This window comes from Rutidosis leptorrhynchoides, chromosome 1 (assembly GCF_046630445.1).
Source record: "Rutidosis leptorrhynchoides isolate AG116_Rl617_1_P2 chromosome 1, CSIRO_AGI_Rlap_v1, whole genome shotgun sequence".
In the NCBI taxonomy this organism is placed as follows: domain Eukaryota; kingdom Viridiplantae; phylum Streptophyta; class Magnoliopsida; order Asterales; family Asteraceae; genus Rutidosis; species Rutidosis leptorrhynchoides.
The window spans coordinates 203,180,483-203,205,085 of record NC_092333.1 but is presented as its reverse complement, the minus strand read 5'-3'; the positions used below and the strand labels follow the sequence as shown (position 1 = coordinate 203,205,085).

The 24,603-nt window shown below is 37.5% G+C and overlaps 1 protein-coding gene across 1 annotated transcript; it reads left to right on the top strand.

Annotated features, from left to right (window-relative positions):
• Positions 1-19,290: 19,290 nt before the first annotated feature.
• LOC139867917 (uncharacterized) lies at positions 19,291-23,034 on the top strand. The gene is made up of 8 exons (XM_071856263.1): positions 19,291-19,700; positions 20,166-20,275; positions 20,369-20,425; positions 20,518-20,817; positions 20,919-21,166; positions 21,499-21,805; positions 22,247-22,520; positions 22,617-23,034. Exons 1-8 carry the CDS (start codon positions 19,371-19,373, stop codon positions 22,869-22,871), a joined length of 1,881 nt encoding a protein of 626 aa, XP_071712364.1. The 5' UTR covers positions 19,291-19,370; the 3' UTR covers positions 22,872-23,034.
• The last annotated feature ends 1,569 nt before the right edge of the window (positions 23,035-24,603 follow it).

The window sequence follows — 24,603 nt, the reverse complement described above, 5'->3', positions numbered from 1 at the left end:
CTTGATTTTTCATCAGTAATTCTTTATTAACTTCTGCAACTAAGAGATAAGTTTGAAGTTTGGAAAAAGTTTTATAATTCTGCAATCTTAAATTTTCTTGCACAGTTATGTTTGCAGAATGCATTGTGGAGAAAGTTTTCTCCATCATATCAGCATCACTTATTTCTTGACCACAGAATTGAAGCTTTGAACGGATCTTGAACATGGCCGAGCTGTATTCACTTACCTTTTTGAAATCTTGGAACCTTAGATTTCTCCATTCTTCCCTCGCAGCTGGGAGTAATATTTCCTTTTGATTATCGAATCTACTCTTGATACTTTCCCATAAAACATGTGGATCTTTGATAGTGAGAAACATATGTTTTAAGGTGGTATCAATATGTTTGCGAATAAAAGCAATTGATTTTAATTTATCTTGATCAGAACAAGTATTGTTTTCTTTTAAAGTTTCCGGAATACCCAATGATCCAAGATTTATTTCTACGTCCATAACTCATGATGTGTAGTTTGTTCCTGATACGTCTAAGGCATCAAACTCAAGCTTTGATAAGTTTGACATTTTCTATTTTCAGAAAGATGAACAACATAAATCATAATCATAATCAATTTTTTTTTCATAGACAAATAACAACATGAAATTATAATTAGTTTAGATTCATAAGTAGCAAACAAAGGAATAATGGTATGATTACAAATAATAAAACCATAAGGGAAGGATAAAATATAGGTTCATCTAGTGGTGTACAAGCAACAAGGATGATAGCTATTATGACCAATACAGTAGGAAAAATCATCCTTGAGTTAATCATCTTTTAATAAAAAAATTTGGAGAGTAGTAATTTGAGAAAATGAAGATTGATTTGTGAAAATGTGAAAACGGGGATGTTTAATTTATATTTGAAAAATATAGTCGTTGTAACGTCGTCAATCGACGTTAACAACCATTATGTATATATGACCGTTGTAACGTCGTTAATTAATGTTAACGATCGTTATGTTGCCGTTGTATTAAAATAATTTTAATAAAAGAATTTTATTAGTATTAATATGATTACTATAAAATACATTTAGTATAAATACATTTAGTATAAATACGAAGATTAAGAGAATAAACATATTATGCATAAATAATAAATTTAAGAATAAACATTAGTATGCATGAAATAAATAATGATTAATTGCATAAGTAATCATAAATGTTAGATAACATAAATATAAATGTTAGTGAAGTTAATAAGAGTTAGATTACAGAAAATATAATTCATGCGGTATAACCGACCATATATAACTTAAATAACATAAATATAAATGTTAGTGAAGTTAATAAAAGTTAGATTACAGAAATATAATTCAGACGGTATAACCGACCATATATAACTTAAATAACATAAATATAAATGTTAGTGAAGTTAATAAAAGTTAGATTACAGAAATATAATTCAGGCGGTATAACCGACCATATATAACTTAAATAACATAAATATAAATGTTAGTGAAGTTAATAAAAGTTAGATTACAGAAATATAATTCAGGCGGTATAACCGACCATATATAACTTAAATAACATAAATATAAATGTTAGTGAAGTTAATAAAAGTTAGATAATTTCTTACCTAGATTAGTGACGTGTGCTTGCTTAGATAAACCTTGATTATACGGAGCACTTCGTGCTGATAACATGTTATAATTCAGTAGGCTTATAACTACCTTTAGTAGCCTGTTCTTGACTGTAGACTAATAAGTATATAGAGAGAATATGAGAGAAGTATGTGTTTTATATATGTTTGAAGTGTGTGAATTATGAACTCATAACACACATATTTATACTCAAAAAAATATACTATGCAATATCTATAATAATAATAAAATTAGCATCCAATATTGACTTTTATAACAGTGACGATTTTTTTCCTTTTTTCATTTCAAAACGACGGTAACTTTAATTCAACGAAAAATGTTTTCTGAAAAAAAAACGTCTTTCAACCAAAGATAAAGGAAGAAAAAACAATAAGGTTCGTATCTAAAAAGCGTTAGAAACAACGTAACTATCGTACAGAACCTCATCTACACAATAACAAACAGTCATACAACTATACAAGGAAAACCCTACAGTATAGAAAACAAGCAACAAAACCTTACAAATAAACTATCAAAAGAGACGCGGGCGAACACAATGAGTACAACGACCGCACAATCAAGTCATATAGCAAAAATCACAAACCAATTAAGGATTCACATTAAACATCTTACCATCCACAATTTTGCGCCGAAAATCTTTTCCATGCCGATTTTTTATCTCGGAAGAAGGGACATTTGAAGTTACAACGCTAATCACCATTCCAGAAGACGATGGTGTGAGACTTTGATTCATCGATTTTTGTAAAGAACCTTTCTTCAAAGCAATGTTAGCCACGCTAGTCGACGCGATCTTTTCAACGTCATTATTGGCCAAAAACAAATTTTGAATCACGACACCAAAATCTAAATCTTTAGGATAATCCTTAAGCTTGAAAGAAAACAAATCGGGCTTCTCGGAAGCGTACACTCTCGACTTCTTGTTTACGACGTGAAGTTGATCTCTTGTAACATGTTTATTTAAAACGTACCAAGGCATACAAAAACCTACGCACGAGGGTACGACGCAATCACAATACATTCTTCTACTTCGTCCAATCAAAATCGGTAAAACATTATCATTGCTCTTCTCTTCGCTATAAACAACGGACGAAACCCTTTTCTTAGCTTTCTTCTCATGATTCAAATGCTCCAATCTCTCACCAAAAGCACGAAGACCCTCGTTGAACTCATCTATTTCTGCAAAGCTCATAGAGACCCCTTGGGTCGGACCCGATCCATTTCCCGCCCCCTCAAAGCATCCCTAAATATTGAGATGTTTCCCTTCAGTTTGCCCAGTAATGGGCCCATCCTTTACACCCAACAGAATATAGTTGGGCCCTCCTTCAATATCAGTAACACTGTTGGGCTTATCATTAGAACCTAACACAATATCCTTGCCTACCTATTTTTACGTACATAATGTATAGCAGCAGATGCGTACATAGAAACCGTAGGAACGGGAGTCATACATGAATCGACCAAAACATCCAATGCACTGCCATCTTTAGAACTCAAAATAACAGACTCGTTGATCGAGCCAAATTTGAATGGAGAACGAAAAACCTTTGAGGTCGATGAATCTTCAAAAAAATCCACTTTAGTAGTCGAACAAGAAACTGGTAGTGCATACTCAATTTGTTGTGCAAAAATTTAACCGGTTGCGCGTTAACGCAGTTGGAATACATCTCTGCTTGCGTTGAGAAAACCGTTACATCTTCACATTCGGGATTTGCTTCAACAGAATAAGGGATTCGAGCTAAACCATTTGAACACGACTTCAAAATAAACGATTCGTATAAACTAACAAGTTTGAGTCAAACACATCATTAAATACTCGATCCATCACATTGATATCTGAAACCTCAGACACCCAATTAGCTCCAAGACACTTAAGTATGAGAGAGAGAGATGAGAGCACGACTATTGCTTGGCCTGATTCGGGTGTAACAAAATTTGATCTTGTGCTGTTACTTTGCTCATCTTACCTGGGTTAAAAAGATTTACTATAGAATGCAATATGTTGTTCATAACAATCATTAGTGGGAGGACGCTTAGGATAAAATCATATTATATCAATTGCTTATATGAAGCTAATGAATTTAACAAGTTAAATAATTACATCACGAAGGCACGTGCATATAACTCGCTCAGAAACAAAAACACAATCACTACCCCTTACAACATCAATCAAACCAACAACATATTAATACTATCAAAAATCAAAAATGGCTTACATAGCGAAAGCAATAACTACCCCTTACAACAACAATCAAGCTAACAAAATACGAATACTATCAAAAAATGCATACATAATAAAGCAACGGGAGTAATGACCTATACAATTCATATGCCAACAATGAACACAATTCTAATCCTTAGTTGTCTCATTTTACAAAACAACTACATATTAGAATTGCTCATGTTGAGATATAACTCATACTACATATACATTTCAACTCATTTGAGACTCCATATAAATCAGTCACTTTCTTAATATTCCTAGACTTCTTCACCTTTAAGCTCACTAATTTTAGCCTGATTAACCCTTTGATGGTTAACTCTTTCACGCTTTGATGACACTACTTAAATGAATAGCCAATTTTTCAATTTTTTGAAACAACCACTTCTTTCTTTTAGCCCAAATATAGTAAATGACACTAGCAAGTGCAAACTTGTTAAGAACATTTTAAATGTTTATTGTTTGTTTTGGCAAGAATAACGAATACTATAACGACAATCGAAGCTTGGCTTGAGTGGTATGGGGTGGGATTCAACTTGGGGTACTGCCAACCCAGGTTCAATTCCCATTCCAAGCAGGGAGTTTCCAACATTTGATGGTACTGTCAACATCAATGCGATTTGGGAAGGTCTCTGGGTGGTTTTCTCAACCTTCGATGGTACTGCCAACATCGAAGCGAATTGGGTTTCCTCCGAACGCGTGTGTGGGTGACAAATGAGAGTATTTGATATCGCATATTTCGTACGCGTTTTCCTTACGATATCTGGTACATTTTGGTCCTTTTGGATACGATTTGGTGTTATTTTGATAAGTATTGCGAAAGTTCGAGTTCTAAGACCAAGGAGATGAATTTTGAAGATATTTGATGGTTTTTAGTGATTTTATATGAAAGCAAGTGAAAGGGATTGGTTTGATTCGAGTTTGGTTCGAAAACAGGAGATATTAGTGAGTTTTCAGCTCAGATTCAGCAAAAAGGGGTCTGGAACGCCGCTCCAATAGGCATAAAAATCAGTTCGACAGTTTTCAGAAGGCCAGAAATCAAAATTGCAGCAAATGGCGCGCCGCGCAGTGTTTTGGCGCGCCGCGCCACTTTGAGCCCGGTTCAGTTTTGTTTCCTATTTAAAGCCCGAAAAATACCCTAACTTTACTTTTTTCGCATCCAGACGATTTCCAGCAGCTTTTTGATGAACCTAGGTAATTTTTGGGGTTTCTCAAGGTCATTCTAACACATCAATCATTCCGGAAACAAGTCTCGATCCGTCTATCAATCAAGAACACAATTTTCATTAGGTTTAATTCTTATCATCATTATGAATACTCTTAATTATTTATTTGTGATTTTTGTTCTAGCCATGATTGGCTAAGCTTTTATGTTTGTCTAGATTGAATATTCGTATGTGTATGGATGATACTTTAATGTTTTATTGATTAATGCATGATAATTATGAGTTTTGATTAAGAACCATTCTTGTGGGTGTTGATTATTGTTACTAGGTTAATTAGTGATCTTGTTTGAACAAAGGGAACCCTGTTTCAATTTAGTACACTAGTTTTCAATTGATTTGTCTTAACCAATTGGGTGCTTACTGGACCAAAGGGGTAAACCAGGTAACAAGGATTAAACAAAACAGGGGTGAATTGTGTGGAGCGAACGCGTAACCAATTGAATCTTAATCTTGTAGTTAGCTAATTACTAAGTCACAAACGAAAGAGGTCTTTGGTGAAAGGGAACCCTAAGCCAATAAATCTAAGTTTGACGTGTTTGCTAAAAGAGAACTCTGGGTAAACCGACTTTGTAGTTGCATGTATTGATAAATTGAACTGGTGCTTAATAACAAATCATCCGACACTACGAATAGGAGATCTAGGCGAACATTCTTTTATCCATTGAATTCAAATATCTTTACTTTTTGTTGAGTCAGCATTTATTTTTATAAACTTAAAAATACTAAAATATCGTCTTTTACTTTTAATCAATCTTTGATTTGGCTAATCGTTAAATAGCCCCAAAACAAACTATCTCGTACTTTCGATTTTCATAGATTAACTTAGTTTATTTTATTAGTTACAATCTTAATTCTCACATTTAAACTGTCCTTGGAACGATTTCGGAATTACCAATTTTATACTATTGCACGATCGGGTACACTGCCCGTTAGTGTGTAGTAATCTTTAAACCGGCATTTTCCATTATAAATTATAGTCACGATTTTACACATCAAGTTTTTGGCGCCGCTGCCGGGGAAAGTTGTGCCGAAAATTAAGATTGTTATCTAATTGTTCTTAGTTTAGTTAGTTATAGTTTATTATTTCTTTTCATTATTCTCAGTTGAATCGGTGCGTTTAATCAGTTGTTAGTTGTGATTTCGCAGATAACAAGTAGTGCATGCCACACACGCGTTCTTCTAATTCTCCGATTCTTCAACCATTTGCAGAACCCGAAAGAGAGTTATTCAGAGCTTTAAATCAAGAGCAACAGTCTACAGTGGATTCATCTTTTTCTTCGAGTGCTAATATAATTAATTTGGGAAGTAGTTCTGAAACTGCGGTGCCCGATACACCACCTGAAATCAGAGAAGAAGAAGAATCTTACATTTCATTAGATCTTTTTGAGACTGAAGATATGGTTGACCAAGAATAACCACCTCGTCCTCAGACTATGGCAGAAAAGTTGAAGGCCACACGAGGGGGCCAAGGCAATTCGATTACTCAACCGAACATCACTCAGCCTTTTCAAATTACAGGGCCGATCCTGAGTTTGATTTCTTCTGACTGCCAATTTCATGGCAAGGATAGTGAGGATGGTAACGAGCATCTTCGTGTTTTCAATGATGTTTGCAATTTGTTTAAGTTGCATGAGGTTGCCGATATGTCGATCAAGACAAGGCTTTTTCCTTGGACTCTTAAGGGAGAAGCACATAGATGGTTAGATAAGCAACCAGAGGGTACGATTACCTCTAGGGAGATTTTGATGGATAAGTTTTTATCGAAGTTTTTCCCTGCGTCTCGAGCTGCTAGACTTCAAGCAGAAATTTCTCAATTCAAACAAAAGAGCAGCGAGACACTATTTGATGCTTGGGACCGTTATTCTAATATGCTACGCTCGTGTCCGTAACATGGTTTGAATGATTTACAGAAGGTCCAGATTTTCTACAAGGGTTGTGACATCCCAACTCATCAGACTATTGATCAAGCAGCAGGTGGTACGTTAATGGATAAGACCGAAGAAGAGGCGCTAGAGATAATTGAAAAGCAAGCTGCTTATTCTCACGAATGGCATCAAGATCATGAGTCATTCCATTCAGCTTCAGTTAAGAGAACCGAAACCACGGGTGTATATGACAATTTCGGGTCTATAAGTGCTAAGTTGGATTCCTTTGGTAGGAATTTGGAGAAGATAAATAAGGATATTCATGGTATGAAGGTTGGTTGTGAGTATTGTAGGGGATTACATCTGGCAAAAGATTGTGACGCAGGTTTGACTATGAATCAGAAGGAAGAGATCGCTTATATTAGTCAACAGAACAACAATCAGTTTCAGGGACGTGCGCAGTTTAATAGGAATTTCAACAATCCCTATAATCCTCAAGGTACTCAAGGTTCGAGGTTCCAGCCAGGTTCTAGTGGAGGATATCAACAGCAAGCTCCCGGGTATTTTCAGAAACCCCAAGCCGAAGAGAAAAAGTCCAACCTTGAAGCTATGATCGAAAAGCTTGTGATTTCTCAAACTCAGCTTGTTACTACTGTTACTCAGAACAATGAGAAGAATGATCAAATGTTTCGAAATCAACAAGCAGCTATTCAGAATCTAGAGAAACAAATTGGTCAGCTTGCTAGTCAGAATAATGTGAGGAAACCGGGGGAGTTACCGAGTAAGACAGATACTAACCCGAAGAATGGGCATGTTAATGCTATCACTACCCGTAGTGGTTTGGCATATGATTCACCGAGGAAGCCCGATGAGTATGATTTGCGAGTGCTGTTGGTTAAGGATAGTAAGCCGGTTGTTGTTAGTGAGCCGGAGGGGGATAAGGAGCCGGAACAGGTGATTAAGAAGGTTGTGAGGGTACCAGAAACTGTTACTGCTAAACCGGTAGTAAAAGAATATCAACCACCGCTTCCATTTCCAAGGAAGCAGAGATTGGAAAAGCTGGAGGCAGAAAAGTCCAAGTTCATGGACTTGATTAAAAAAGTTAACATTAATTTGCCTTTTATTGATGTGATTGCAGGTATCCCCAAGTATTCAAGGTTTCTTAAGGACTTGCTAACTAACAGGAAGAAGCTGGAGAACGTGTCTTCAGTCAGGTTGAATGCCGCATGCTCTGCGGTAGTTACAAACAAGCTTCCCGAGAAGCTTGAGGATCCTGGGAGTTTTACCATTCCTTGTTTACTGAGTAATTTGGATTGTATGAGGGCGTTGGCAGATTTGGGGGCTAGCATAAATTTAATGCCCTACTCTATTTATTTGAAGCTAGACCCCGGGGAGTTGAAACCCACGTGTATGGCTATTCAGCTAGTGGACTGCTCTATTAAATTCCCTCGTGGAATTATCGAGAAAAATGCTAGTTAAGACCGGATCGTTGGTTTTTTCGGCCGATTTCGTGGTGTTGGATATGGAAGTGGATGAGAGGATTCCACTGATTTTGGGTCGGCCATTTTTGAATGCTGCTAGGTGTATCATTGATGTTTATGGCCAACAGTTGACCCTTAGGATAGATGATTTGCATGCAACTTTCTCAATTGACCATGCTTTGAAATACCCTGCGTACACCGATGATGTATGCTATTTTCTTAACACTGTGAATGTCTAGTCTGAGTTATTGCAGGAATTCCCAGAGTTATAGGGTTCAGGGGAGTGTTCATTGGTAGAAATTGATGAAGAGTTGCAAGTTGAGGAGGTGGATATTTTGACCACCTTGATGGAAAACGGCTATGAGCCGACTGAGGAGGAGTTCAAAGAACTCGAACGCGATGTGGAATACCAGAGCAAGTCTTCAATTGAAGAACCTCCCGAGTTAGAATTGAAGCCACTTCCTGATTATTTGGAATACGCTTATTTGCAGGAGGAATCTAAGCTCCCGGTAATTATTTCTTCTTCTCTTACTACAGGTCAGAAAACTGAGCTTGTAACCATGCTGCAGGCCCATAAACCGGCCATTGCATGGAAAATTCACGACATTAAGGGTATTAGTCCCTCCTATTGCACCCACAAAATCCTAATGGAGGATAACTCCAAATATATGGTGCAACAACAAAGGAGGTTGAACCCGTACATGCAAGAAGTCGTGAAGAAAGAGATCATTAAGCTCCTCGATGCAGGTCTGATTTGCCCGATCTCTGACAGTCCTTGGATTAGCCCGGTACACTGTGTACCTAAGAAAGGTGGTATGACTGTTAATTTCCACTAGGACTGTCACGGGGTGGCGTATTTGTATTGACTATCGAAAGTTGAACGACGTCACACGCAAAGACCACTTCCCGTTACCTTTCATGGATCAAATGCTAGAGAGGTTAGCGGGAAACAGCTTTTACTGTTTTCTTGATGGTTTTTCGGGCTATTTCCAGATTCCTATCTCGCCCGAGGACCAGGAGAAAACTACTTTCACGTGCCCGTATGGCACATTCTCATACCGACGCATGCCCTTTGGCCTTTGCAATGCTCCGGCCACTTTTCAAAGGTGCATGATGGCCATATTCCACGATATGATAGAGGATTGCATGGAGGTGTTCATGGATGACTTTTCGGTCTTCGGTGACACTTTTGATTCATGCCTTCTTAATTTAGAACGGATGTTGGAAAAGTGTGAGAAGTCTAATCTTGTGCTCAATTGGGAAAAGTGCCATTTCATGGTTCAAGGGGGCATAAGATTTCTAGGGACGGTATCGAGGTGGATCCCGCGAAGGTAACGGCTATTAAGAACCTTCCACCTCCCACCGATGTTAAGGGTGTTCGGAGTTTTCTCGGGCACGCCGATTTTTACCGGCGGTTTATTAAGGATTTTTCTAAGATTGCTAACCCGATGAATAAACTCCTCAGAAAGGACACGCCGTGGAATTTCTCCGAAGAGTGCCTAAAGGCATTCAATCTTCTCAAGGAGAAACTGATCAATGCGCCAATCATAATTGCTCCGAATTGGTCCCTTCCATTCGAGCTTATGTGCGATGCTTCTGATTTTGCTGTTGGCTCTGTTTTGGGTCAAAGGGTCGAGAAACATTTTCGACCCATCTACTATGCAAGCAAGACCTTGCAGGGAGCATAATTGAATTATACTACCACTGAAAAGGAGCTCCTTACGGTGGTCTTTTCGTTTGATAAGTTCAGGTCCTACTTAGTCTTGTCCAAGACTATTGTTTTTACGGACCATTCTGCTCTGAAGTACCTATTTTCAAAACCGGATGCAAAACCTCGACTGCTTAGATGGGTCTTGCTTTTTCAAGAATTCGACATCGAGATTCGGGATAAGAAGGGTGCTGAAAATCTAGCGGCTGACCACTTGTCTAGACTCGAGAACCCAAATCTCGAAGTCCTTCATGAATCGAGTATCCATGATGATTTTCCCGATGAATATCTCATGGCGATGGACAAGGTGAACGAGCCATGGTATGTGGACATTGCTAATTATCTCGTTGGGGGATTCTTGGAAAAAGGGTGGTCGCATCAAAAGAGGAAGAAATTCTTCAGTGACCTTAAGTACTATTTCTGGGAGGCTCCCTATCTTTTTCGTTGTTGTCCCGATGGGGTTATCCGCCGGTGCGTTTTCGGTGAGGAGTGTATGCGTATTTTGACCGAGTGCCATAGTGGGCCTACCAGTGGGCATTTTGGACCCTAAATCACGGGGCGTAAAGTCTATGATGCCGGCTTCTTTTGGCTGACAATTTTCAAGGATGCCCACCGGATTTGCAAGTCGTGCGATTCTTGTCAAAGGGCCGGTAAAGTCACCAAACGGGATGAGATGCCTCAAAAAAGCATCCAAGTTTGTGAAGTATTTGATGTTTGGGGGATTGACTTTATGGGGCCATTTCCGAAATCTCAGAATTATAGTTACATACTCGTTGCCATTGACTACGTGTCTAAATGGGCCGAAGCTCAAGCTTTGCCCACAAACGATGCACGAGTTGTGATTTCGTTCCTTCAGCGTTTATTCTCTCGATTTGGAACCCTAAAGCTTTGATTAGCGATAGGGGTACTCATTTTTGTAACACTCAAATGGAGAAGGTATCGAAGCGATATGGAGTTCTCCATAAAGTTTCTACTTCATACCATCCCCAAACGAGCGGACAAGTTGAGAATACCAATCGAGCTCTTAAAGGGATTCTTGAGAAAACTGTGGGGTCGAATCTGAAGGAGTGGGCAAATAAGCTCGATGAAGCTTTGTGAGCGTTTCGAACCTCCTACAAAACGCCAATTGGTACCACTCCTTATCGGTTGGTTTATGGGAAAGCGTGCCATCTCCCGTTGGAGATTGAGCATAAGGCGATGTGGGCACTTAAAAAGTGCAATTTGGATTTGAAGGAAGTCGGACGCCTAAGGGCGGGGAAATTGAATGAGCTTGGTGAATTACGCCTTGATGCGTATGAGAATTCGTTAATTTATAAAGAGAAAACCAAGCTATGGCATGATAGAAGGTTAAAGGGTCCGAAAGAGTTTAATGAGGGCAATCGAGTGCTCTTGTTTAACTCTAGATTGAAGCTTTTACCGGGAAAACTTAAGTCCCGGTGGACGGGACCATTTGAGGTTGTTAAGGTGTACCCATACGGTGCAATTGAGTTGAAAAATGCTAGTGGTACTACCTTTAAGGTTAATGGACATCGTGTGAAGAAATATTTCGATGGTCCATTGGAGATTGATGACGGGGTTCACGTTGAACCCGATCCTGAGGTTACTTGAAGTTGGAAACGAGTCTTGTGAATGACTCGGTAATAAACTTCACATTGTTGTAGAGTTTGTATGTTTTTGTGCTTGTTTGATGATATGTGCAATATGATCATGCTCGAATTTTTGTTGGGGTTGTTTGTTGGTTTTTAGGTTGAGAAAATGGGTTAAAATGGCTTAAAATTGCGAATTTTTGAGAAAACAGCATTTGGAGCGCCGCTCCATAGCTTGCGCGCCGCTCCACTTTAAGGTACCTGATGTGCCAGATTTTGAAAAAGCCTCGAACTAATTTTTCAGTTGAATGGAGCGCCGCGTGGCCTATTGGTGCACCGCGCGATTACCTGGCGCGCCGCGCCGAATGCTGTCGACAACCTGTTTTGCTTTTTAATTGAAATAAAAACGAATTTTCTCCACCACACATGATAAAAAATGGATACCAGCTGTATTTACTCTCAATTCCTTCATTCTTTTCATTCATAACAACTCTTTTACACCTACAAACACATAGATCTTACAAACCCTAATTTTCAAGACTTAAATTTCTTGTGCAATTAACCTCCAACCTTTCAAGAATTATTAACCCAAAGGTCCGATTTTGTTTCCTATCTTACTAATTTCATCTTATTGTATGTAATTACTTGCTTAATCTTTGATTTATATGATGAATTAGTGTGGAGTTTCTTTAATTGGGGTTATGTGTTCTAATTATTGATGGGTTTTGTTAGATAAAGATTGTATGCTTTAATTTCATAATTAATTTTGTGTTTTTAGGAGTTGCAATTAAAACTAGGGTTTGTATGTTTGAAAATCCGAATTTGAAGAGGATAAAGGTGTTTCATGCTTGAAATTGATCTAGTTTTTGAATTGTTTATGTGTTTTTGAACTAGTGTGGGGTTGTGTTCATATGGGCGGGTCATAATGGTTTGAATGACTTGATGCAAAATTGGTGTAGTTATGTATGATGCCATGCTAGTGAGGATGAAACATGTATTTTTGAGTTGTGATGAGTATGTTGGTGGTAGTAATTTGCATTTGTTAAGATTGGCACACATGATGAACTTTTCCAGATTTTTGCAAGTTAAGAAGTGTTATGAGTAGTCGTGTTTGTTAATATTTTGGTAATGGTGTTAAGTAGCGTAGTTGATATGATGAATTGGTTTATATGATAGTATGATATGAGATGGATTGTGGTCTTGGCATTGTTTTACAAGTATTATTTGTTAACTTGGAGATTGTTTTCAAAAGTGGATTGACATGAAACATGGTTTGGTTGTGAATGGTACTTGGTGTTTATTATTATGACTAACACTAACTTTTGAGTTTGGTGTTTTGTTTTCTTTACTTGTTTCATGAATGTAGAGATCAAGAGGAAGCCAGGAACAACCAAGGCAACCACCGAATAATCCTGAATTATGGTTATCTCACATCTCGAATGATGAGGATTTGGAGGAAAGGTTCACAACAAATAGCGCTCGTCCGATTGAGCGAACTTATTTTTTGGATTGGTCGCAACTTTCATCTTTGAGTAATAATATTGTTCGGGAGTTGCGTCGTTACTTGTGGGTAGTTTATGCGGGTAATGAGTTGAGACCTTATGAAAGGTTATTTAAAATTAATGAAGATATTTATGAGCAGATAACTATAGAGTTCTTCTCAACTGTTAGTTGTCGCCCTCGGGTCTCTCCGACCGAGGTAGATTTCTTGACGTTTAGGCTTGGCGGGTTAGAGCGTCGCATGTCTAAAATTGAGTTGGCTCGGGCGTTGGATCTATATCCCGAGTTAACTGATAATGATTTGAAGTGGCATTTGATGAATTGCAGAGTGTTTGGGCAGGAAGTTTTCAGTGAGAGTGATTATTAGCCAACTGTGGCTAATGCTAGTGCTGGTCCGTTTAGTTCAAGTCGAAGTGTTCAGTCGATGCTTAGACTTCCTGAGGATCGAATAATTTTTAAGTTGATTACTACTATGTTTATGGCTAGGAGAAATGCGAACAAAATTCAGCAAAGGGATCTTTGGATCCTACAACAAATTAAACTGAGGGAGCCGATCGATGTCCCATGTATGTTAGGGGTATGGTTGCAGGAAATTGGAACAGACAACCGCACGAAACGCCCATTGTTAGGTGGGAATTTTGTTACTAGGTTAGCTCGGGCGTTTTCGGTCCCGACTAGTAGGTGTGATGTGGTGGGAGTTGAGGCGATGCCCACCAATATTATGTTTTTCTCTAAGGCTGAGTTTATCCGTCGTGGTCCAGCAGATTGGGTTTTGTGGTCTGATGAACAGCAACAGCAACAGCCAGGTGAAGGTGCAGGTCGTGGACTTGGACGTGGGGCTAGTCGATCCACGTATGAGGCAGGTAGCTCGAGTGCTGCGAACGTACAGGGTATGTGGTCAATGGGTGAAGAGAGTTGGAATTTGTTGGTTAACAGTGTAGACGGTCTTCATATAGAGTATAGGGACAGTAGGTCAGCGTACGATGCTCAGGTGGAGCATAATCAGCGGATGTTAGCTGAGCAGCGTAGGCATAACGAGGATTTGATGACTTGGCACCAAAACAATTATGGGTTGATTAACACAACCTTGGGACAGTTTGGAACATAGTTGGGTCGTTTGGGAGAGCGTGTTGACAGGGTTGAGTACGATGTTAGGGGAATTAGGGCCCACAATCAGTGGGAGGTCCATCAGCGACAAATTCAGCGTCAGATGCGTCAGCACCCGGAGGCGTATATTCCGACGCGCACTACCATTCCCGATTATACGTCTGTGACTCCTCCGAGACCGGATCCTTCATATGACCCGTACCAAGCTTGTCAGGATACGTATGGTGTGAATTGGGACCCTACCAGAGATTTTTGGCCGAGAAGTGATTGATTGTTGCACATGTTATGTTGTATTTGTTTGAAACTATTTCTTTTTTATTTGGTCTGTACTTGAATTATTTTATTTTCTGTTTATGTACTCTGCAACTTATTTGAGGGACAAGGCGTTTTGGCATCGGGTGGTGCTACCTTGTCCCGTTTATGTAGTTCGTATGTTTTTATTTTCTTAGGTTTGTTGGTGAAACGATTTTTTTAACTCTGGAATTAAGTTCAGCAAAACTGCATGATTGATGATATTGGTGTGATGATCGGGAATGGACGATGTTCTTATGCTAGCAGTCAGTTCAGCACCATCTGTCACTGGCATTCCGCGATCAGTGGTTAACTCGATAAGTTTTTATATTTTCTTTCTCACATAACCCTTTCGATTTTTTATCAATTTTTGATCTCAAGTGATGGGGACATTACTTGATCTCCAGTGTGGGGTGGGGATGTAAAATCTCTCGGGTTGGTTGTTAATGAAATCATCATCATATTAGTTTTGATTTAAAAAGACTTGACGTTTCACGGGTTTTGGTCGTAAAAAAAAAAATTTGAAAAATTAGGGATGAAATTAAAAAAAAAACAGAAAAGTTAGTTTACAAATAAAAAAAGTGGAAAAACAATTGAAAATTCGACCAAAACCCTTATTTTAAAAATTGGCTTGGTATTTTATGGTATAATTCGAGTTTTCAAAGAAGCCAAATTTGTTCCACATGTTCATTATTTTGGACATGAAATCCTACGAGTTCGGGGAACTCAATAGTAGGTCACCTGTACTAAAACGGGTGTAAACCGTGAGAGAGCGGTGATTGCATAGCGTAATTGTGACCGAATCACGTGCCTGATCACAAACTTTTGGTTACTTGGTATAGCAGACTTTCAAAACTATATCATTTTATTATTACATCATTTAATGGTGTGATACTGTGGGAAGAGGAGCCTAGAGCTTCACCAGTGTTATCCTTTTTATGAACAATAGCTACGTGCTTGAGTTTGCTCAGACAACACAACCCATAGTCAAAAGCTATGGCACCCAAAGGTTTTTGGGATTTAAACCGAGTGTCAATTGAAATAGATTGGCATTCCCGAGTGACTCAGATCCGCTCATTAAGGAAGTAAAGTCTTTCGACCGTTTCACTTGGTACGTATACCTCTTAAGCGATACCATTTCATTACCCATCATTTCACGATGAGGTACTGTTAGAGGAGAAAGTCTTGAACTTTCAAAACATGTTCATTATTTTGAATGTGAAATCCTACATGAATATAAAAATTCATACGTAGGTCATCTGCATCAAGGCGGATGTCAACCGTATGAACGGTGATAGTGGCGTGTGGTCGAAACCGGACTATGCGCTAGATCGAAAACTTAAAACAGGGCGATCCTCATTGTTTCTCCTAACAAGGACAATGTTGCACCCGACCACCTTATTTAACCACACAGGATGTATCTTTTCCATCCTTAAGGGAGTCAAGTCTCCCGAACGACACACTTGCTGATTTGTTTCAGAAGATGTAGTCCAGACCAATTGTAGGGTGACGAAAAATCTTGAAAAGTCATTGCTAAAATCGACTGAAAATCTACCAGGCCTCAACGTCAAACAGGGAAGCTGGTAGTCAAAGCTTGTCTCAATGAGGGAGATTTGCTAGTCAAATGGGAAGCGCACCATGATACACAAAATGTCAGTGATTGATCAGATTTCCAGTGGATAACCTCCGGAAAGGTAAGATATCAGCTTTTAAGACCGATGAACCTCAATCTTTATGGTTGATTTAACGGATTAGATGGTCACCTCATGATTATCGATGATATCTGGATGTAATGTGTATCCTCCTAAGCACATTATTTTCTTACCGACATCTTGCGATGTTAGGTACTGTGGGAGGCTTGGCTTGACCAATTACGGGGTAGTCCGTGCGTTCTTTTGGCATATTTGTTCGATTGCTATTCTTTTTGGTGCTCGGTTTCCACTTGATTTCCGTTTTCTTTGAAGACTTATTTATGATTCGAGATTCTCTACTTCATCAGTATGGTACGTTATTCGAGATTATTTTTGGTTGTTATATCCATTACATATTGGTTGTGGTATGGGAAGTTATTTTGGGGGAATGCAAGTGGGAACCATGGTTGTTATTTACTCCAAATCGTGCCCACGCTAGTTGTTTGTTTGGTTTCTTGTTCGTTTGGTTCTACATACATGTTTGAAGAAGTTATCATATGGTAGAAGATTATTATCGAGTTTAATTGCTTGAGGACAAGCAAAACTCTAGTGTGGGGTTGTTTGATATCGCATATTTCGTACGCGTTTTCCTTAGCGATATCTGGTACATTTTGGTCCTTTTGGATACGATTTGGTGTTATTTTGATAAGTATTGCGAAAGTTCGAGTTCTAAGACCAAGGAGATGAATTTTGAAGATATTTGATGGTTTTAAGTGATTTTATATGAAAGCAAGTGAAAGGGATTGGTTTGATTCGAGTTTGGTTCAAAAACAGGTGATATTAGTGAGTTTTCAGCTCAGATTCAGCAAAAAGGGGTCTGGAGCGCCGCTCCAATAGGCATAAAAATCAGTTCGACAGTTTTCAGAAGGCCAGAAATCAAAATTGCAGCAAATGGCGCGCCGCACAGTGTTTTGGCGCGCCGCGCGACATCTTGGCGCGCCGCGCCACTTTGAGCCCGGTTCAGTTTTGTTTCCTATTTAAAGCCCGAAAAATACCCTAACTTTACTTTTTTCGCATCCAGACGATTTCCAGCAGCTTTTTGACGAACCTAGGTGATTTTTGGGGTTTCTCAAGGTCATTCTAACACATCAATCATTCCGGAAACAAGTCTCGATCCGTCTATCAATCAAGAACACAATTTTCATTAGGTTTAATTCTTATCATCATTATGAATACTCTTAATTGTTTATTTGTGATTTTTGTTCTAGCCATGATTGGCTAAGCTTTTAATGTTTGTCTAGATTGAATATTCGTATGTGTATGGATGATACTTTAATGTTTTATTGATTAATGCATGATAATTATGAGTTTTGATTAAGAACCATTCTTGTGGGTGTTGATTATTGTTACTAGGTTAATTAGTGATCTTGTTTGAACAAAGGGAACCCTGTTTCAATTTAGTACACTAGTTTTCAATTGATTTGTCTTAACCAATTGGGTGCTTACTGGACCAAAGGGGTAAACCAGGTAACAAGGATTAAACAAAACAGGGGTGAATTGTGTGGAGCGAACGCGTAACCAATTGAATCTTAATCTTGTAGTTAGCTAATTACTAAGTCACAAACGAAAGAGGTCTTTGGTGAAAGGGAACCCTAAGCCAATAAATCTAAGTTTGACGTGTTTGCTAAAAGAGAACTCTGGGTAAACCGACTTTGTAGTTGCATGTATTGATAAATTGAACTGGTGCTTAATAACAAATCATCCGACACTACGAATAGGAGATCTAGGCGAACATTCTTTTATCCATTGAATTCAAATATCTTTACTTTTTGTTGAGTCAGCATTTATTTTTATAAACTTAAAAATACTAAAATATCGTCTTTTACTTTTAATCAATCTTTGATTTGGCTAATCGTTAAATAGCCCCAAAACAAACTATCTCGTACTTTCGATTTTCATAGATTAACTTAGTTTATTTTATTAGTTACAATCTTAATTCTCACGTTTAAACTGTCCTTGGAACGATTTCGGAATTACCAATTTTATACTATTGCACGATCGGGTACACTGCCCGTTAGTGTGTAGTAATCTTTAAACCGGCATTTTCCATTATAAATTATAGTCACGATTTTACACATCAGTATTCGATGTCGATATCGTCGCTTAAAAAAAATTACTATAACAATGAGCTTTCATCGGAGAATGAAATGACATACAAAAAGGAAATGGGAAGTCTCGCAACGAGAAAACTACACTTACATCTAGCAAACGATATCTACTAACGAGTCTAACCGGGTCAACAAATCGGCCCCAAAAACAAAGATGCAATAGCTAAGAACCAAACTAACATCTAAACTATCACTACAAACATAAACCAAACAAACAACCTAATCAAAAGCAAGTCAACACGACTCAAAACAAGATAAATGTTTATTGTATAAGGTTGTCTTGGCATATGAATCTTGCAATCCTCTAAAAATAAATTCTTTATATCTGCCCAAACTTTGCATGTATAAGGTTAAAATAAATTCTTTTAACCATTCAGGCATAGTCTGGGTGGCCACCAGGATTTTCAATGAAGCAAGAGGTCACGGGTTCGAATCCCTTCAAGGCAAATACCTTGGGACGAGCTCCATTTAGTGACTGATTGACTAGAGGATGCTTTGCCTGATAGCAGTGGAGGCCTGACTTGCCGTTTACCCAGGGTTTACCAATTAGAGGGGAGCCATTATGGCTCGTCGCTAGGGGTTCCTCGTAAAAAAAAAAAAAAAAAAAAAAAAAAAAATCGTTCATGTGAATCTTGTTCAATAAAAAACAAATTTGAAGACCCCGTTATGACTCCATTAATGGATTAATGAATTAATGGATTATGGACTCTATCTTGAGTATTTAACCTGAAGTAAATATCTCATTCAACTAATTCTACAATCAAACATGTACAAGTGTCACTTCTAATAGTACACCTCTATTGCATCTTGCGGTGTCAAATTAACATCCCCTAAATTCATAAACCAGAAAATACATCACACCAATAAAGACTTTTGAAAATGTCACAAATCATATTTCATTTCTTCTCATTTTTCTTCGTACAAAAACATCAATAAATCAATAAATAAATAATGTTTTCTCATTTAACCGCCTCACTACCTCACACACCTCCCACCACCACCTCCCTCTCTATCTCCGCCGCCGTCCGCCACCGTCTCCGTAACCGCTTCTTCTATTCCCCTTCCAAAACCCTAATCAAACTTAACCGCAAAACGCCGTCGTTTTCCACCAACGTTTCGATGGATTCTCCTACCGTCGATTCGGTCACTGATGGATTGAATAAACAAAAATTAAACGAAGATAATAAAAAAGTGAAGTTGACTATTGAGGATTTAAATTGGGACAATTCGTTTGTTCGTGAATTGCCTGGTGATTCTCGCAATGATGTCATTCCACGTCAGGTGATTAATCTGTTCATTCATATCCAATTCAATCTACTGTAATGTTAATTGAATCCTTAAGTGTATGTTTATTCGAATGATTTGGATCCATTTCCCCCTAAATTGATGCTATTTATTCTGAAAGTTTGTGGCTCTTAGTAGTTAGGGTTTAGTTATTTTTAAAATTGAGCAAATTTCACTAAACTGTGCTTACTCTATTGTGAAGCTTTTTGTTTGTTAATTTAAGTTACAATTTTATTTTTATTTTTTTGGCTCGAAAAGGAACTTTTTAATTTAGCCACATGAATTTCTTATTAATAGATAACATCAACCCTTGTTTGATTCTAGTTGTTTAATGTTTAATATTTGCCTTTTGTATTTTATAGATATAGATATAGATATAGATATAGATATAGATATAGATATAGATATAGATATAGATATAGATATAGATATAGATACTAATTAATTTATTATATTCATTAGGTATTTCATGCGTGTTATTCGAAAGTATCTCCATCAGTTCAAGTGGAAAGCCCTCAAGTAGTAGCATGGTCCGAATCCGTAGCAGAAGCTCTTGATTTAGATCCTAAAGAGTGAGTTTATTTATAAATTGAATGATTAATCCCGGTTGTGATTTTTATTTAAAAAATTTGTCACATAATATTATAAATTCGTTGGTGTTGTAGATTTGAAAGACCCGATTTCCCACTTTTTTTCTCCGGAGCATCTCCATTAGTAGGAGGGTAAGCAATTAATGTTCATGTTTCAATACGTGTCTACATGTTTTTCTAATTTGTGGTAATAAATCAAGAATATATTTGGTTTCATTTTTTAGAATACCTTATGCTCAATGTTATGGAGGACATCAATTTGGAATGTGGGCGGGACAATTAGGTGACGGGCGGGCAATCACACTTGGGGAGCTTATTAATTCAAAGTCTCAAAGGTGGGAGCTTCAGTTAAAAGGTGCAGGAAAGACTCCGTACAGTCGGTTTGCTGATGGTCTAGCCGTTTTACGTAGTAGTATTCGTGAATTTCTTTGTAGTGAAGCAATTCATAGTTTGGGGATACCAACTACTCGTGCACTTAGTCTTGTAACAACCGGGAAATATGTTACACGTGACATGTTCTACGAGTAAGTTTTATGTTTTCAAACAACTATATAAAATACAAAATATATACTCCATATTTCTTGTTATACCTTGCTTACATAACTTTTTTGGTTGTAAAATGCAGTGGCAATCCAAAAGATGAACCTGGTGCAATTGTGTGCAGAGTCGCACAATCGTTTCTACGTTTTGGATCGTATCAGATACATGCGTCAAGAGGAAAAGAAGATCTTGAAATAGTTAAGACGTTGGCCGATTACACTATTAAACATCACTTTCCTCATATAGAGAATATGAGCAAAAGTGACGGTTTGTCTTTCTCTACTGGCCAGGAAAACGATTCGGTTGTAGACCTAACTTCAAATAAATATGCTGGTAAGCAACAAAGTTAAAGTGTTCTTTTTTTTTTCTTTTTTTAATAATATATACTCTCTCTCTCTCTCTCTCTCTCTCTCTCTCTAAATAACTGTCTCATTTGACTTTTTAAAGTTTATTTTTATTTTTAACAATTTTGACTTTAAATATTTTTGTTTGTTTTATATAATATTTGATGAAATTTATATGATTGGACGTGTTTTCGTTATAATTTTTATCAAATATTATATAATAATATTTAAAATCAAAGTTGAAAAAGAAAGACTTCAAAAGTCAAACCGGGACATTATTATGATTGATAACTAATGCTACTTGAAATGATGGTGTATTAGCTTGGGCGGTTGAAGTTGCTGAACGTACGGCCTCATTAATTTCCAGCTGGCAGGGTGTCGGTTTCACACACGGTGTGATGAATACGGACAACATGAGTGTATTGGGCCTCACGATTGATTACGGGCCTTTTGGATTTCTTGATGCTTTTGATCCCAGTTTCACTCCGAATACTACCGATCTTCCTGGAAGACGGTATTGTTTTGCGAATCAACCCGACGTTGGTTTATGGAACATCGCTCAGTTTGCATCAACTCTTTCTTCTGCTAATTTGATTAGTGAGAAAGAATCTGATTATGCCCTTGAAAGGTATGTGACATCATCATGAATCATGATTAGTAGAAAAATTATGATCTCGATTTCCCTAATAACCTAAATTGGGGAAGCTGTTAAAGAAGTTAGTAAACTTATTCTTGAAAAAATGTAACTTACCTTTTATTAGTACTAAGTAACTTATTAATTAAGTATACATTTTGGATACATCAACTCGTAATAGTAACTTTGAAAATGCACCATCAATCACAGTTGTTAGTCCAAATCAAATTTAAATTTTATTACTCGTATAAAACTTAACATAACATAATGTCAAAGTTTTATTGCTTAAGTCCATACCTAATCTTAATTTGATAGTTGAAAAGTAGCCTGTAAGGCATTAAAAGTCAAACTTTACCTGATCTTTAATTGCGTATCTAGCTAACTAATATCCTAGGATTTATTATTTATTATCTTTATTGCATTATTATCCTGCAGATATGGTACAAAATTTATGGATGATTACCAAGCCGTAATGACGAAAAAACTTGGGCTACCTAAGTATAATAAACAACTTATAAGTAAACTGCTTAATAATATGGCGGTCGACAAAGTTGACTACACGAATTTTTTTAGATTACTCTCGAAAATTAAAGCTGACTCGACAACCCCAGATGAAGAGTTATTGGTTCCACTAAAGCCCGCTTTGTTAGATATCGGTCAAGAACGAAAGGAGGCTTGGACCAGCTGGGTTAAAATCTACATAGAAGAGGTAATCATGAGTTTTTACTATTGTTATCTTAAATTTACAACATCAAATTCCATATACTGTTTACTAATATGGTTTATTTTTTTATGATTTCAACAGCTATTGGCTAGTGGGGTTCCAGATGAGGAAAGAAAGGCGATAATGAATTCGGTAAACCCGAAGTACATTCTACGAAACTATCTGTGTCAGAGTGCGATAGACATGGCCGAACAAGGGGATTTTGAAGAGGTGAGACGATTGTTGAAAGTAATGGAAAGGCCATACGATGAGCAACCTGGTATGGAAAAATATGCTCGGTTGCCTCCTGCTTGGGCTTACCGTCCTGGTGTGCGTATGCTCTCTTGCTCGTCTTGAGGTTCTTGACCGCTAATAGATCATTGTCAATGTGTGTATATATAACTACTAGAGGTATACACTTAAGATATGTTGTCTATTATGTACTATGTTTGTTATCGAGACGTCGTAATTTGTTAATTACATATATTGGAGTTCAAAATATAGATACAGATATACATTATTTGCTGTGTGGAATGGTATCGGTATAGATTGCTTCAAATCAGCTGTAGGGTTAGTAGAGTTGTAATTGAGTCAAGCCAAGCCTTTGGGGGCTCGACCCTAGTCGACTTGGTTTGATAGCTTGACGAGCTTTAACACTTCTAAAATATACCGTCTAATATTTATAATATCATTTACACATTCAAAATTGAAGATATGCTTTTTGGAAAAGGTTTTTTTGACCTACCAATCTATACCATATCAAACTAACATTTAACCTACCAAATCAAAAATAACAAGTGTATTATCTTTTTCAATTATTAACGGAAGTATAAATCCATCTGCTAGTGTTGTTCGGACTATCTAAACCTCATCCTATACACTTAAAAGGCTGGAATTTGCAAAATCTATTGTCTCAGAAAGGAATTTAAATACAAGAATAGATAGATATTCAGGAACTTGAACCTTTTTACATTTATCACAAAAAATCATTTATTAAACAAATTGATTTCTAGTTGTACATATTTATTAATTATAATTTCAAATTATGTATGGAAATTTTAGATCACTTTTAACTCTAAGACCATCTTTATCCCTGAAGCCCATGATGGGCGTGTTGCTGGGTGGGGTGCGGTGCTTGATGAGCGTGCTGCCAGACTGGTGGGTAATAATTGGCGTGCTGAGTGGCGTGTTGGGGTAATTTTTTATTTTTTTTTTCATTTTTCTTGCATTTAATTTATTTTGTTTAATTAGTTTATATTATTATTTTGTAATTATAATAACAAATTAATTTAATAAAACACACTAAAATTAATATTAAAAAACGATTACAATCCTAAAAATAGAAAATTACAATAAATAAAAAGACGACCTAAAGTTACTTTTTTTTTTTAAAAAAGTCCTAAAAGTTTAAACTACTACTCGTCGTCTTCATCCGACAACTGAATCAAGTCGCCGTACTCTTGGAGCAAGTTCTTCTTCATCTTCATGCAACGCTTTCTCTCTCTCGGGTTCGCGATGTTATTAATGTCCAAGTTCGACAGAAATTTTGTGGCTTCGAGTGCGGCTTTCATACATTCCGCTTTGGTGATTGCGTCCATTTGTTCAAGCTTTTTCTGTGCAACTTCGGACCTATACTCGTTAACTTTCTCACATAACTCTTCAAACTTTGAAGAGTTTGTTGAACGAGAGCTTTGCGTTGCGTCGGAAGATGCGGAAGTCCTAGCCACCTTCTTTGCTCGATTCCTTCCCATCGGCCTTTCAATCGGATCATCACCTAAAAGCACGTTCACGTTATCATCCGGGATATCAATCGTTTGTACCACGTTATCGTCATCCTCATCAGGCAAACCTCCATAAACCGTTCCACCAACCGCAGCAGGCACAAGCCACTTTGGTTTGTCCTTTAAAAATTCCCAAGCTTCTTTAAACGCCCACGTCTTCTGTTCGTTTGCACCATACGCCTTTACCGCACCCTCGTAAAAGCACAGTTCGGTTTTCCCACTACGCCTTGGATTGCGTTTTTCCGCCTCATAATAACCTTGAAAAGCTTTACACCCCCTGCCCACATAACGCCATTTCCCCGATAATG

Coding starts and splice junctions, on each gene's coding strand:
- LOC139867917 (XM_071856263.1), top strand. CDS start 19,371: ATGTTTTCTCATTTAACCGCCTCACTACCTCACACACCTCCCACCACC. Junction 19,701..20,165: donor ATGATGTCATTCCACGTCAG/GTGATTAATCTG, acceptor TATATTCATTAG/GTATTTCATGCGTGTTATTC. Junction 21,806..22,246: donor TCTGATTATGCCCTTGAAAG/GTATGTGACATC, acceptor ATTATCCTGCAG/ATATGGTACAAAATTTATGG.